The sequence below is a fragment of the Gopherus evgoodei genome, chromosome 22 (genome assembly GCF_007399415.2).
Source record: "Gopherus evgoodei ecotype Sinaloan lineage chromosome 22, rGopEvg1_v1.p, whole genome shotgun sequence".
NCBI lineage: Eukaryota > Metazoa > Chordata > Testudines > Testudinidae > Gopherus > Gopherus evgoodei.
Window position 1 is genome coordinate 9,196,888 of NC_044343.1, and position 15,798 is coordinate 9,212,685.

The 15,798-nt window shown below is 51.0% G+C and overlaps 1 protein-coding gene across 1 annotated transcript; it reads right to left on the bottom strand.

The window, feature by feature from the left end:
* Window positions 1-1,785: 1,785 nt before the first annotated feature.
* On the bottom strand, window positions 1,786-15,755 carry LOC115638773 (la-related protein 6-like). Its single transcript, XM_030540754.1, has 4 exons — window positions 15,703-15,755; window positions 8,490-8,666; window positions 6,074-6,284; window positions 1,786-2,847 (listed from the first exon to the last, which is right to left on the bottom strand). The coding sequence occupies exons 2-4, from the start codon at window positions 8,654-8,656 to the stop codon at window positions 1,786-1,788; spliced, it is 1,440 nt and encodes a 479-aa protein (XP_030396614.1). The 5' UTR covers window positions 8,657-8,666; window positions 15,703-15,755.
* Between the last annotated feature and the right edge of the window lie 43 nt (window positions 15,756-15,798).

Below are 15,798 nucleotides of genomic sequence, written 5' to 3' on the forward strand. Positions count from 1 at the left end.
TCTGGTCACCCTGTTTTTAAGGGAGGTAAAGCTTGGGGTACACAAGACAAACCAGGCTCCTGAAAGGGGGACAGTCTGGAAAGGTTGAGAACCGCTGCGTTGATGGACTTTTCCTCATCACTTAAGTAGTGGAGGTTCACAATACAGACAACCTGGTTTGATCCCTGCTGGTGATCCCAGCTAGGGATGCCATTACATTAAGCAGCTGCATTAGAATTCCCTGGAGAAACCACATTATTGTGCACAAAGCACTATTGTGCAAATAGGTTCTATCTAGACACTTCCTCCTGCCATGGAAGAGGTTCTCCTATTGAGGTAGGTAATCCACCTCCTTGAGTGGCAGGAGCTAGACTGACAGAATTCTTCTGTAGGCCTGGCCACACCTACACCAGGGGTACAGTATTCTGGGGTGTGAATTTGTCAGACCACTGAGCAATGTAGCTCAGGCAAGTTAATTTTGAAGCGTTAACCAGGCTGTAGAAAGCACTTTGTAAAACAATGCAGAATCCTCAGCTGCAAACTAGTAATTTCAACCTTACTATAGTCCTGGAAGGTAGATAATTAAGTACTTACCCATCTCACGCAAGGATGCTAACCCCCCATAGCTCCCCCATTTTTTCCCCTCTTTGCAAATCTCCTATTAAAAGTGTTACCAAGATCAGTATTCAGAGCAGACACAGAAGTAGTGTCTACAACCATGTAGGTTCTAGGGAAGAGAACATGGCACCTTTTCATTGAACGAACAAAACAAGCTGCTTTGGAGACAAAGTCTACGTGGGTGGGGAAGGGACTCTCTTACCCCAAAACTACCTTGCCAGTGGCTGATCAGTAATGAAACAGTGCCCTGATTCCATCCTGTAGAGGGCAGATCTGCTAATTGTGTCATAGAACCCATACCAATAGTGAAGATTCTCTGAGTCTGTGGGATAAGTGTCTATTCCTTTGGGGTAGGAGGACTTGAATTTTATCCCTGGCAGGAGGCAGTGAAACAGCCTAGGTACAGGATGAAATGAGCAGCCCTTTGCTAGGAAACTCATTTTGAAAGCAGAAAGTGTTCAAAAAGGGAGATATTTTTGCAGCCTGCAAGGAACCCAGGAAAGACATGCAAGGAGAAAGCAACAGCTCGAATGGTACAGCAGGTGCCTGGAATACTTCAACTCTCTTTATTGATCATTTTCACATTCCATCTGCATAACCTCTCATGTCAACACAGATAATACTCCATTTAGAAACAACCTATTTACATCATCTGCTGCCACGCTGTGCCATTACAGAGTACCACATCCTGAAAGACTGGTTCTGAAAGGGTATAAACTCCCTCCTAGGTGACACTGCTCTGAGAACTGAAGGCTATATTACTGGATCAGAAAGAGGAACAAAGTCTCCGAGTCTTGCTAGTGATAGGTGCAGGCTGAGATATACATGCAACTATTTGGTAGTGGATAGCTTGGGAGTTAGTGGAATAAAACCCTTAGCTACAATAAAATCTCAGCAGCATGGCTCAGCTTAGAAAGTCTAGATACTAGACAGCACATGGACAGAAGCAGCCACTACAGCGAGAGAGAAATGGTGGTTGTTTGGTACATCCTCTTCCTCAGCATCTCACCTCCCAAGCCGACTGTTCATTGACCATCCCTCTTAACCCCTAAGTTTCTAATACTTCAGACTCCAGCTTCCTGCAGGGCTGTGCTTATGTGGTTAGCAGATATCCCAGTGACCCTGGAAAGAGGTTAATTTACTTGAGAGAAGAACAAAAAAAAAAACCAAAAGAACCACAATGACACACTAGTGTCTTAGGACCAGCTTTCCTCTCCCAATGCTGTTGTAGAAGCCTTTGGTGCCATCTGGCCCATGAGGCAGGCGCATCACTCCAGATCGAAGGCCAAAGGAATCTGGCATCTTTCTTAATGCCAGAGAGCTGCAGGGTAGAACTCTCGTTTCCAGAGACTGGCTATGGGCAGCCACCCGTCGCCGCTGGACCCATGAGCTGCCAGAGCCAATCCCGCTGTCCCAGCAGGAATCGGACAATCGTCGGAACTCGGGACTGGTGTCTGGGCTGGAGGAGCCACCATTGCCCAGCTCGGCAGCCAGGGGTGAAGGGCAGTGTGGGTGAGCCAGACTTTTATTGGAGAGAAGAGGGCTGACCTGAGGGCTGCTGAAGAAGCCGGGTTTGAAGCTCACGCCCAGGCTGCAGGCAGACCACACCGGAGTAGAGAGATACTTCTGCATTGGGATGGGAGGGGAAGCCAGCATGCTGTCGGACTCCGAAGAGCTGCAGAAGAAAGAGTCTCCTGCAGCATAGGCCAGCGTCTCCGATGCCTGCTGCTTCCTGCCCAGCTGGTCCACCAGCTCCACCTCTTCCACGTCATCCCCACTCTTCTTTTTGGAGCCCTTCCCGGAGAGACGAACCACCTTGATGCTCTCCCTGCTGGGGGAGCCCTGGCCACGGTTCAGCTCCTCATAAGCCTTCCTGGCACTCTCCAGGTTTTCATACTCCACCAAAGCACAGCACTTGGTCAGGAGCTCAGGGTAGCGGGAGGAATACTTCTTCACGTCAGAAGGCAGCTTCTTGCCCGGCCTCAGGATGCGGATGGAGGCAATGGCGCCAAAGGGGCTGAACATTTTAGTGATGGTCTCAATGAAGCTCTTCTGGAGCGGTGGCGACAATCTCTGTTCCTGGGGTAGGAGGTCCCAGGCCAGGAGCAGCTTGCTTGGTGGGATGCTCAGGAGAGACTCCGGGATGGGAATTTTCCTTCTCACCTTAGTCCCTTCTTCGTTCACCTCCAGCAGCTCTGAGAACTGCAGGGCGTAGAGAGTGAGCCTCCAGTCTCGAGTTAGGTATTTCACCTGTCAGCAAGAGAAAAGGGAAACAATGTTCTCCTGCCACGAGGATATTCAAAGACTCCCCCTACTCTTGGTATGCACCTGCACAGAACCCTCTGCACCAGAAGCTCTGCTACTGTCCATGTGCAGCTAGGGAAAGGGGGAACGGCTCCCCACATGCCCTCAGTTCCTTTCGCGCACACCCCCCAAGCAGCCAGTCAGAATGGTGTTCCCGCCTCCTTTATCCCCATCCCAGCCCTGGGCAGCATTTCACCCCCAGTGCCTCTGTGCTAGAAGACAGGCAGTGGGAAAGTTGCGTATGGATCAGATCCAGGAGGGAAGCACCAGGGCAAAGAGACAAATAAAAATGTCACTCTGGTGGGAGCTTCCAGAAATTGCCCTGCTCCAAACGCTCTGTGGAGAGTGACTCCCTACCTCTTCCTGCTGGAGGGAAGCCTCCCGCTCCGAGCTGAAGCATGTTGCCTGAGAGGAATGTGCCCTGACGCTGTCCAGCATGTGCTTGGCCCTTGGCTATTCAGACAGAGCCCCAGAAGTGCACGCTGCTCAATGGAACAGGGCTGGAGATCCCAGAGGGTTACCAGAAGAGGCCTCTTGGGTCACTGAGGCCAGTTCCCTGCCATTGCAGGCAATCCAGGCATTGAATCGCAAAGGTTTAACAAGCTCCATCTTAAAACGACACCAGTTACGGAAACAGGGTGTGCAGGGAGCAGGGAGGAAGAACACTTCCCAGCGACAAACTATTCATCTTGGGTGCTCTCATAGCTTTTCCATAGCATGCATCATCCAGAGAGGCTTGCCCTAACTGCCCACTGCTTATCAGGTGGCATCTCTGGGGAACCATCAGCACATGCTGAGTGTTGATGTGCTTTAACTGGTCTCTTAATACAATCATGTCCTCCTCTTCCCGCCCGCTCCGTTCCTTTGCTTTTCTTGTTCCCTTCTCCTACTGCTGTCCTCAGGTTCTAAAGCCCATCTGTTCACCTCTCCTTTCCCTACTATGGCAGGGTGACCTCTAGGAACAAAGCTTCTCCTCTTTGCCCTCAGCTGCTTTCACAGAAGTCTAGCTAGCACTTGGGTTCCCCCCAGACCAGTAGCCAGAAATGGGAAGAGCTCAGCTGTCTGCAGCACAGAGTTTGGTTCTAACTTATTTTCAAGGGGAGGAAGAGAACAGAGGTTTCATAGATGGTATGGCTGGAAGGGACCATTAGGTCATTGAGTCCGACCTCCTGCATAACACAGCTCAGAAACTTCCATCCAGCTACACCTGTACTGATCCCAGTCACATGTTTGGCTAAACCTCCTCTTCCAGAAATTTTTTTTGATTTGAAGATTATGAAGAACCCAACACTTCCCTTGGTAGATTCTCCCTTACCTCCACCAGTGGGTAATCACTCTCGGTTAGGTGCCTTTGCTTGGTTTGAATATGGACAGATAGCTGACTGGGTACGGCTAAGGTGAAGACTATCTTTCCAGCAGGATTCATAGACTCTAGGACTGGAAGGGACCTCGAGAGGTCATCGAGTCCAGTCTCCTGCCCTCATGGCAGGACCAAATACTGTCTGGACCATCCCTGATAGACATTTATCTAACCTACTCTTAAATATCTCCAGAGATGGAGATTCCACAACCTCCCTAGGCAATTTATTCCAATGTTTAACCACCCTTGTACCACTCCACCCTTAAAAAGCAAGGTCCTTCCTGCTTCAAGTGAAGTGTGTCCAATCTGTAGCCAGCAGAGGATGGTTTGATGAAATTTGAAGCAGTTTGGATAGGCCTTTGTGTATTCAAGCAGACTGATCACGTACAGTCACAGTACACACACACACAACATTCACCCACAAGCTAACGTGAGTCAGAGCTTGAATATGTAGAATTCCATAAAAGGCCACTGACATGTCTGTTTAGGCCAAGTTCTCAAAATAGGAACCTGAGGTTAGTCTCACAAGTAAAGGACCCCATTTCTACCAGTGCTGGACAACCACTACCTCCTCGAGCAGGCAATGAATGTTGCTTCTTTCCCAGCACTTCTGAAAATTAGATGGCTTTTCCTTCCCAGAGCCAATCATGCAATTTAAGAACCTAACTTGAGGCTCCCTCATTTTTGAAAATCTGTGCCAAACAGTTAAATCTTAACATCTACATCAAGCAATTTTCATCCCAAAAGATCCTAAAAGACTTTACAAGCCGCCCACTTCCATCTACCTCTGAAATGCAGCCACCTCTGGGGTGAAGCACAACTGATAACAGAGCAAGGCTGCACAGCAGTTTAGGATGAGGAGGGGCGAGGAATGCTGTATCCATTTGAAATGGCCAGGGGGCAGGCCATGACTCAGGTCAAAGTTGAGCCCTGTAAGGGCAGAGGAGGTCAAGCTACGCTTCAGCATGTGATCAGGATATTGGCTTGGTCCTTCCTCTTAAAGGCTACAGCACTTATACCCAGTCCTAGCTTCCTTCTAGTCCAGGGGTTCTCCGGACAAATGTTTTAGTGGCCTCAGAGTGCGGCCACCAACTCTGGCTCATGGCCACTCTCTCACTTTTCCCTAATTAGCTTTAGGCAAACCAAATAAATATGCGCAGAGACACATCCAAATCATGGTAATTTATTTATTGCTAGCTAGTAAGTCTGTTGTGAAAAGTGATATTAACATACAAGTATTACTTTTCACAGCAGCCTTACTCAGCCCCGCCAAGCCTGGGGACAAGTTAAGCCCTGTGGGAGGGCCAGGGGAGATGGGACAGGGGCGGGGGCGCTGGGGGAGGCAGCAAGGGCTGGAGCCCTGCAACTAGAGCCCAAAGTCCCGCAGGTGGAGGACAGGCAGAGGATGGAGCCCGAAGCCAATGGGCTGGACCCTAAAGCCCCACAGCCAAAGCCTGCTGCCCTGGCATCCCTGAGCTGAAGCCTAAAACCTGAGCCCCACCACCCCTATCTTCCCAGGGGACTCACTGGCTGCTTACTCCTACAACATTGTGCCTCCCGTGATTCCAGAGGGGGGCCAACCCCTGATGGTGGCCCCAGCAACCAACACCAAGAAGCAACAGGGGCATCCAGGAGCAATAGGGAGGAGGGAAGGGGGAGGAGGCCCTGCTTTGGAAGGGGTGGGGAGGACAATCACAGCCCAGGAGTCTGTGGCCACAAGAAAAGCCCCGGGTGGCCGCATGCAGCCACATTTGAAAAACACGGCTCTAATCACATGCACCAGGCTGTGAGCGGCAAGAGGGAACCACCCACCTTCTTGAAAGAGGTCAGCAGTTTGATGCTGACGAAGCCCAGTTTGTTCTTCTGAACGTGCTTGAGGAGGAAGGCGTCCTTGGCCAAGTTCTCATCAGACAAGTAGAACTCCACTTGAGACACAATCCTCTGGATCAGCTGCGCGTCGGGCACCGAGGAGTCGCACTCGAACGAGTCGGCCCCAAAAATGTCATTCAGGTCATAGAAGCTCCTACAAGCAAGACAGCCGGGATTCCGCCCAAGGTTAACAAGCACCCAGGCCTTGAGCTGGGTCTGCACACGGGCCTGGATCGCTTACAGTGGGCGCCTGTCACTAGCTGGGTTACCCAGTTACAGACAAACACCCAGGTACCCTGGTGTGGCTGCAACTGAGGCAACACCTTTTGGATTCATTAATACAAGGAAATCCCAGAGGGGTTTCCAGCCCTCAGTGCAGGTAAACAGCACTTCCCCCCTGCTGTTCCTGGAGTGATCTGCATTGCAGACTGGGTCAGCATCACTCAGCCACAGAGACGTGGGGCAGGGTGACTGGGTTAGAGACCAGGAGCGCAGCTCTGGATTGGAAATGCTACTACTGGGTGAGCATAGAAAGATACCCACGTGTCCCTACCTATTTGGGCCACAAGGTCAGGGAAGTGAGTGTGGTGCACAGCTAAAGGAACAGAACTGGGACACCAGAGACCAGGGCTCTGTTCTAGTTATTATTATTGCTTGTGCAGATGGGCTGTCGAGGTGCTCACCTGGGGGAAAACCGTTCAAACACCTTAGATAGGAGCTCAAGAGATACCCAAGGATTTGTTTCAAGAGAGGACGGAATAGTCTCTGGAATGACTGCAACATTAGGATGCAAGCGGCTGGTGCTACTGCAAATAGCGTTAAGCTTTGTTTAACCAGACATTCGAGCATTTAGCTCTTGAAAGAAATGCTGATTGCTAGCTGTTGTGCAAATACTCTGTGTATTACCCATAAGACCTGTTCTCACCCTGACTCTGTTGCTGCCCACTAGTTATACCCTGCAAGCAAGATCATCATTGTAATGCTTTGGCACCATGTGACTAAGGAGGGAAGCCCAGGGTATGGTACATTTGGGAGGGACGAGCTGTTGGGTCAGTCAGGCTCCCTCCCACAATCTCTACAAGAGCTGGTTTCTTGATTAATTCCCCCTCCATGTCCCTCAGCCCCTGCCATCTCCTGAAACTGGGTCACTTTGAAGGAGTGGGGAGTGAGATAAGGGTTTCATTCCCATGTTACAGTTCTCAGCCTGTAATACTAGGGGGGAATCTCTGCTGTAGTAGTCGGCATAGAGCCCCGGGGAACAGGAGAGCCCCTTAATTATCAATGGGAGAGTTCAGTCCTGCCTTAAGTGCAGGGGACTGGAATAGATGACCTATGGATGTCTCTTCCAGTCTCACGTTTCTTTGCTTGCATCTAACTCCCTGGCAGAGACACCCTGGGTGAAGGTAGGGCAAGGCTCTTTAAGGGAGGGGCTAGGAAGAAGTTCCTCCTATTTGTTACCAACTCCCTTCCCCACCCCCAGGATTCTCCCCCATGTCCATGCATCTGGCCAGCATACATACAATAAAAGGGGACCAGAAGCCCACAGAGAATCATTTCCACTGAGAGCTTCCAAGTTACAAACACAGTTGCCTCTCCCGGGCGTAGTGCAGGGAAGGGGTCCCATGGATACCCAGCTGGCACTGAGCAGGTAGCTCCATGCTGGTGTGAGAAAGCCGGGTGAGAAGAGTATTGATTTTAGCCATAGGTTAAAAGCCATAATGGGGTCATTTCCCCATTGCCCAGCTCGGTCACTGATCAGCTGTGAGATCGCAGGCAAGGACCTTCTCTGCACCTCGGTCTCATCCATGTAGACAGTTGGCACGTCAGGCCAGAGGCCATCTCACCGTGCATTCAGACAGTACCCAGCACCAATGGGCCCCCCCCAATAGTCTCAAGCCGCTAGTGCTACGCAAACCAGTAATAACTCAGCACAGGAGCATTCCACACCCGCTGTGCCCTGGAGTAAAGGGCTACCCAAGTGGCAAGACGCTGCAGAGCCAAGCCTGCTGGGAACTAGCTGACTCCAGCCTATTGGCGCTAGGTTAGAGGGAAACTAGCTCAAGTCCAGATCAGTAGCCAACAGAGGCGGATAATATCAAAGGTCTTTTTGGAGAATCATGTAAAGGGTGTTGGGGTCTTGGTCTAACTCCCAGCAGCTAACATTGGGCACCAGCTGCAGTCTCAGCAGAGGCAGAGAATTGAAGGGAGCCCTCAACTCCCTTCTCTCTCCCAGAGCTGGTTCCTCTAGGAGATGCAGCATATGGCAGGGTACTGCCAGGAATCCGTAGATACCTAGGGCCTTATCTCCGGGGCTGTCAGGGAGGGGCAGCCCGAGGATAAATAGATAGTAGACACATACCCATCAAAGTTCTCAAAGAAGTCTTCCTGGCTGGGTGGGGGGAGAGGCTGGCTCTTGTGCGGAAGGAAGTGCAGAGTAGAAAAGGGAGTTGTTTGCACTTGCATGGGGGTGCTGCACCTGGGTTGGGAACCAAGCCCCAGGGCCACCAAGGAACCACGGGATGACATGGTGCTTCATCTAGCAAGGTATAAAGAATACAGAGGACAATCACAAGCAGCTTAAATGCCTCGTATTGAATGAGACAGTGGTTAATTAGTGATCGGGCTAAGCCCCAGCACCTCTGGGCTTGGGAGTTTGTAGCCCTTATGAATATAAAAATTGCTCAAACGCCAGCACCTCTTTCATTACAAATTCAGTAATGAGAGTGTGACTGGGAGCCCAGGGCACATATCACACACCCCTCCCCAGCAGGGATTAACACTGCACCCCAAGAAATATATGATGGGCTCTAGGAAAGGTTCAGGCCTAAGGGCAGGAGAAAGCAGGTGCAAACACCAGCTTCTTACCTGTTTCACCAGGTGAAGATGCACTAAGAACCCACCAGCTCCTTCTACTACATTGTGGAGACCCCTAAGTTTTTTTCCTTTCCCTCCCCCACCCACAAACTGGCCCTACTAACAATACAGAGAGAGAATCCCCTAGATCCCCTAGGCCACTGGCTTATAATGAAAGCCAGGCCCACCCAGGAAACCATGCAGCAGAGCTTGGGGGCTGCCCTGGCTGCTAAGAGGAGGCAAACGAGCATCCAGGTGAAATGTGTTCTCAGGTTAAATAGCTTCACCTGCTCTGCATGAGACTCCTACAGGAAATAGGGCAGAGCCTCAGGCTGAGGAGAGACTCTTGGTTTCCTAGCAGGTGTGCCCTGGGAGCTCTGCTCTGGGCTTTTAATGGCTTTCACCAGATATATTATAGGGGAGGGGGAATTGCAAAGCTAACCCTGCCTTTGTAGGCATGTTACGCTCAAGACTGGCAGAAGTTGGTGAGCCCTGTCTGTGACTGCTGGGACAGGGAACTTTCGGGGGGGCTTTTGCATCCCCAGCTCTAATTTAAATGATTAATTTAGATCAGCTGCTGAAATGCTGCCTCTTGCCCTTTGTGAAGGCTAGCAAGGGTGACAGAAGCAGGACCCCAAGTTCCAAGGCTACTTCCTTTTCGCACCCCTGAGCTGGTGGGTGATGCTGATGGCAGCATGGTTCTTGCATGTGAACTATCTGTAAAGAGGCAGGCAGGCAGCATCCACTCCCGTCAGTGAAAAGCAAGCTATTAAACAGCAGGGAATGTGCTCGAGCAGGGGGGTGGAGCTGGCCCTGCTCTGATAGCTCCAGCAGCATCTCCTCCCACCCAAATGAAACCTGGGTGCAGCTGGTTTCTGCTCAAACCTACAAAGACCAGGCCAGCAGTCAGCTCCTAGAACAGAGATGATGCTGTTGTCACAGGAAGTTCCCTGCTTTGACCAGAAGGAGACGCTCTGTAGCAGCTGCCTGGTGGGGCTGGCATTCAGCTGGGGAAGGTGTTCACTAAGGGGCAGGGAGTGAAGATATGGGAACCAGGTGCCTTTTCCTGTCCTGGGGGGAAGGGGTGATGGCTGGAGGGAAACCCTGGGATGGAATCAATACAGAAAGGGGGTGGAGAAGAAAGAAAAACACAACCCCCCACCCCAATCCTGATTGTGGACCCACTCTGACCTGTGCTAATCACATAGCACAAATGTGCTCCCTGGAGCCTTGGCCCCAGCTGATCTCCCAGCAGATCGGAGCAGTGCCCAGGCTGCTCTAAATTCCACCAGGCCCTCTTTCCTTGGTAATACCTCCATGCCAGGAGCACCCTATCGCCTGGATGCCAGACTGGCCTTCCCCACCCCTATGCCAGGGGAATTCCCAGCAGCTCTGTCCCCAAGTGCCACACAAGTGCATTTGTCTGCCTGCATTCCAGCTCACTTTTGATAGCACATTTTGTTATTTTTCTATTAATACACTAAGTAGCTGTAGCCATATGCTGGGGCTGGGCCTGTGAACTGTCCGCTGGATGCAAGGACCAGGACAAATCAGAGCTGGAGCAGTAGAAGGGGCTAGAACTAAGGGTGAGGCATTGAAATTCGGACCGGGAACCCGGAGGTGGCGCTGCAGGAGTTTTAAACGTTCCATGCGCTGAGCTCTGCTGGGCTGTGGAACAAGGGAGCGGGGAAATGGACCACAGGGAACCAGATGGATGGTGGATGGACGGCTCTCTCATCTCGGCCTCTGGGGACTCAGCGTTCGTTTGGGATGTCCCACGGAGCTGGTTACTCAAGGGCTTTTCCACATCAGCAATTCACCTTCTGCCTTCTAAAAGAGGAACTGTGCAGCTGAAGAAACAAGAACTCCTGTCTTCAATGTCTTCCCCGCTGTGCTTTGGAAGCGGTTCAGTGAGCAGGAGGACACGTGCTGGGGCCAGCTGCAGCTCCAGGATGCTCCTCTGACCAGGAGAGAAGAGAGCCCGGCTGAGTACTCACTCTGCGTGGCTCATACCGACAGGAGAACGCTGTTGCCAAGTAAGTGCTGGGGTTTGCTGGGCATAAGGACAAGGAGGCGCTGACCATTGTCTGCATTTTAGCTACAGTTAAAAAGTAGAGCGGAGTCCAAGCCAGGCAGGTCCTGGTCCGAGCTCTACAAAGGGAGGGAGGGATAGCTCAGTGGTTTGAGCATTGGCCTGCTAAATCCAGAGTTGTGAGTTCAATCCTTGAGGGGGCCATTTAGGGAACTGGGGTAAAAATCTGTCTGGGGATTAGTCCTGCTTTGAGCAGAGGGTTGGACAAGATGATATCCTGAGGTCCCTTCCAACCCTAATCTTCTATGATTCATGCTGGGGATTTGGGGGCAGAGCACATCTAAGCCTGGAAGTGGGCTGGGTCACACAGGGTTGCAGATCCAGCCACAATAATGAGCTTTAACCTATGGCTGGGATAGAACCCAGGAGTCCTGCTTCCTAGTCCTCTGTTCTAACTATTAGACAACACTGCCTCTACCAAACCATCCACCCCCTTACCTCCCCCATTGTTCCCTCTTTTAAACTCTTTTGTAGCTTTAGTGGGCTCAGCTGGGGAGGTTTAAAGCTGAGATGATTCAGTGGTAGCTTCTGGCAGGTAAGAAAGATACCCATGTAGGGTGGTCTATGGGCCACAGTGAGCATGGGGATTGGACCATAGCGGTAACGGGTCTGAGTTAGGCTGGGCAATGGATGCGACATTTACCCAGCTTGAGGGTTAGGCTGGATTGTGAGTGGGAGGGGCAGATATGGGGTCTGAGTTCAGCTTGTTGATGGGACCTAAATGCTAATGCCCTGGCTTTCAATGGTCCACATTATTATACCGTTCTCCTAGTGCTGAGTGAATAGATGCTTCCTCCCATTGTAACGTTTGTCAGGAAGTGCTGTGTCTATGGGGGACTGCAGTTACAGATGTAGTGTCCTACAGATTGCTTGGTGGAGACAGGGTGGTGGGACCCCAGCTGGGTTTTGCTTCAGGGCAGGAAAAAAATAAACCCACAACCACCCTGCAAAGAAGAGATGCGTGTTTAATTCTGCACTCTTCACTTCCCCCTACATCTGAGGAGGGTGGAGGTAAAGCCCAGCCTGCACCGTTTACTACCTACCTAATGCTCACCCTGGCAACATAATGGAAAGGATTGGCCATGCTGTTCAGGCGAGGACTCGGGGTGATGATCTCCAGCATTGCCACTGAGGCTTGAGATAAAAATCCCAGATCCCTCCCATCCTGTGTTAAAAACCAATGACAGAGGATGACTTGTGAGGACACAGATTCCTTCTCCTTAAACTGTCACAAGGATTTGTCCCAGCAGGGCACTGCAAATGGTTTTAACATTGTAGGCCATCACTTTAAATTTCAGAGGGTTTTCCTGGTCCTGCTTGCAGCTTAGGAAGCTCTGTAGGGAAGCATGTGTTCTGAGCTAGCAGCAGGCAGTCTGCTGACAGCCAGGCTAGTAAGGTTGGGTGAGTTATGCCTCTCTGTTTAAGGGAGCAGTCTGCTTTGTCTCTCCCTGTTTTGGGGTTCTTGTCTGTAATGATGATGTGTTATGTTGCAACTGTCCAGCAAGAGTAGTTATGTATTGATTTTCTCTGTAAGTATGCCATGAACAGAGCTGTACCCCTCGACCTGGGTGTGTGCACCCACCCCTGGGGGAGGTCCCAGGATCAGTGTCATGCCGTGGCCATGTGCACACAAGCCATGTACCCTCTCAGCAGCTCTGGCCCCTGGTATCCCAACCTCTCCCTGGTAACAGCTCTCCATTCAAACCATGTTAGGAGGGGGACTTCTACAGCTTCCCATGAGCAAAACTGATCAAGCCTGGGGCTGTATTTCATGTAAGCTCTGTGAGTCGAGGGGATGATAGCTGGGGGCATTGTGGGTCAGGACTTAGGCCCTGCTGGAGAGGGGTCAAGCTGGGATAGCAGAGGGCTGCAAGTCAGGTATGCAGTGCATTCGCAGAGTTTTATGGGGGGCGCTGGATGCAGGGGCTGTTACAGAGCAGGTCTGAGGGGCCTGGACTGAGCTGTACCTACATGCGGAGGCCAGGGCTGGAAGAGCAGAGTGGGGCGCTGCAGAACAGGATTGAGGGGCATTGGGGCAGGTTTTTCTGAGATGCTCCCATGCCACCGGACTGCAGTGGGCACGTGGGGGTGGGAAAGCACCACGTTTTAGTTCCCAATGAAGAAAATGTACAAATCTGAGGTGAAACCTTCCAACCAAGCCAGCTCCGAGATGGGATTTGGGCAAAGGAAGATTTCACTCTTCCAAGAGTTGGAAATGCGACTGCTTTCCTTCGGTCAGGGCCTGTGCAAAGCAGCCCGACGGGTCTCTCTTGAAAGAGGAATTCGCCCCACTGCATCTGTGGAGGCCGTGCATGGGGAACTTGTAACGTGACCGGTTGTCAGTGCAACTTCCACACTTGGCTGAGCCTGGGTGGCATGGGGTTTCCGGTGCTGAGGGAAACTAACAGTTAAAGTTCTCCTTCCGTCGCTGCCTTCAATAACTCAGGCACTGAACTACCTCTAACCCTGGCAGACGCAGGCTATTTTGTGATCCTAGAAATGCCGGACTGGAAGGGACCTTGCAAGGTCATCTAGTCCAACCCCCTGTTCTGAGGCAGGACCAAGTCAACATAAACTCTCCTTGACAGGCATTTGTCTAGCTGTTCTTTGAAACTTCCAGGGATGGGGATTCCACTACCTCCTTAGATGACTTGTTCCAGGGCTTGGCTTTCCTTCTAGATGGTTTTTTCCTATTATCAACCTAAATCTCCCTTCCTGCTAATTAAGTTGATTCCTTGTTTTCCATGTCCACTGAGAAGAACCGATCACTGTCCTCTTTGATATCAACCTTTTATATATTCGAAGGCTGTTATCGTGTGGTCCCTCCACCCCAGCCTTCTCTTCTCTAGACCAGTGTTTCTCAGTGACCAGTCCGTGGACTGGCACCGGTCCCTGAGATCTCCCTGACACAGTTTAGGAAGGCACAAAGCAGGTCCCTGATATCAAAAAGTTTGAGAAACTCTGCTCTAGACTAAACGTGTCCATTTCTTTCAACCCTTCCTCAGAGTCCAGGTTTACTACATCTTTTCTTGTTGCTCTCCTCCGGACACCGTGTCCAATTTGGTCACATCTTTCTTGAAGTCCGGTGCCCGAAGCCGGACACAGCTCAGGCTTTGCTGGTGCAGAATGACTACCTCCTGTGTCTTGTATTAACAGAGTGTCTGGGTAGATGGGGCACGCCTCCCTCTGGCTAACTCACTGCTTCCTGTCCAGCCGAAGTTAGCACTGACCATCTGATGGCAGGATTTGCCATGTGGAATAAGGACCTAAGACTGGGGTGTGCTGGCAAGAAGCCAATCCTTTACTTTCTGGCTCCATGTGACTAAATGTCCCTGTCACGTGACAGGATTGGAGATCAACCGACTCCAGAAATACCATCTTAAAAAGAGGGAAAAAATGGGAATAAAATGATTCCAGACAATAATGTCAGCCAGTCACTACGTCCATCTTGGTGCCACCATGGTGGTGACTCTGCAGCCGCTTCCTGGTTTCAGAAGGGTTCCTTCTCCAGCCCTGTTCAGCTGCCAAGGCGGAGCTGCCACATGCAAGATTTCTATTGTCAGTGACTGGGTGGGAGCTGTGCTGACAGCCACCTGTTAGGGTCCCTCAAGAAAGAGGGAGCCATTGTCCTCCTTGGTTTTATTTAGAGGTCTTCTGTTCCTCCTTCGGGACTGACCCTTTTCACTTCCCCGTAGATCTGAGGAAGGTGGGAGAGTGCAGAATTAAACATGTGTCTCTTCTGTGCAGGGTGTTCGTGGGTTTGTTTGTTTTTTTCCTGCTCTGTGATGGGAGCAGCTCTTTGGGATTTTTGCTGTAATATTTCTTCTCTGGTCTACCTAGTTCTTGTCTGGCGTTCTTTATCCAGAGATCTCAAAGCATTTTACAAAGGAGGCAAATATTATTCTGCCTGGTTTTTAGATGGGGAAACTGAGGCACAGAACAGCAAAGTGACTTAGCTGAGGTTCCACAGCAGGTCAGGGCCAGAGCCAGGACAGAACTCGGGTCTCCCAAGTCCTTGTCTAGTGCTCTATGCTCCGGATCACATGGCCTCCCATTAGTCTTAGGGAAGGCAGGACGGCCTTGAGGACAGATCACTAGATTAGAACCCAGGTTTTCTGAGTCCCATTCCTTGCTCTTCCACTGGCCTGCTGGGTGATCTGGGGCAAGTCACTTCCCCTCTTTATGCCTCAGTTTCCCCATCTGTAAAATGAGGGATATGTCTCTGGCCTCCTTTGTGAAGTGTTTTGAGATCGACTGAGGAAAAGCGCTAGGTAAGAGGTGGTGTTGTTAAATCAAGTTCTCTGATGTTTGCTGGGTTTTTACTAACCCATCTGGATACACGAGGTAAGGCTTTGGCCTCAGCTGCTTGAATTGAGGTATCAGAGTATAGGTGCTGAAATGAGCAGTTAGGGGGTTCAGCTAACTTTGCTTCTCCTATTGTCTCCCACACGCATGTTTCCTGGGGGCCTGTCACCCGAGTCCACCAGCTGACCTGTTCCAATCCCTCCCAGACTCAGAAAACCCTTCCTGGCCCAAGCAGCACCCCTTTGCCTGGAGGTCATCATTGCTTACATGGCTAATTTTATTATTCAGTGACCAACCCCAGTCCTTTAACTGCATCTCTTACATTGATCCCAGTTCTCTCTTTGCTCTGGAGGGATACATGGTGCTTGGTCTCCGTTAGCCACGGCCTGGTGTCTGACAGGAGGAGGAAGCTGAAACC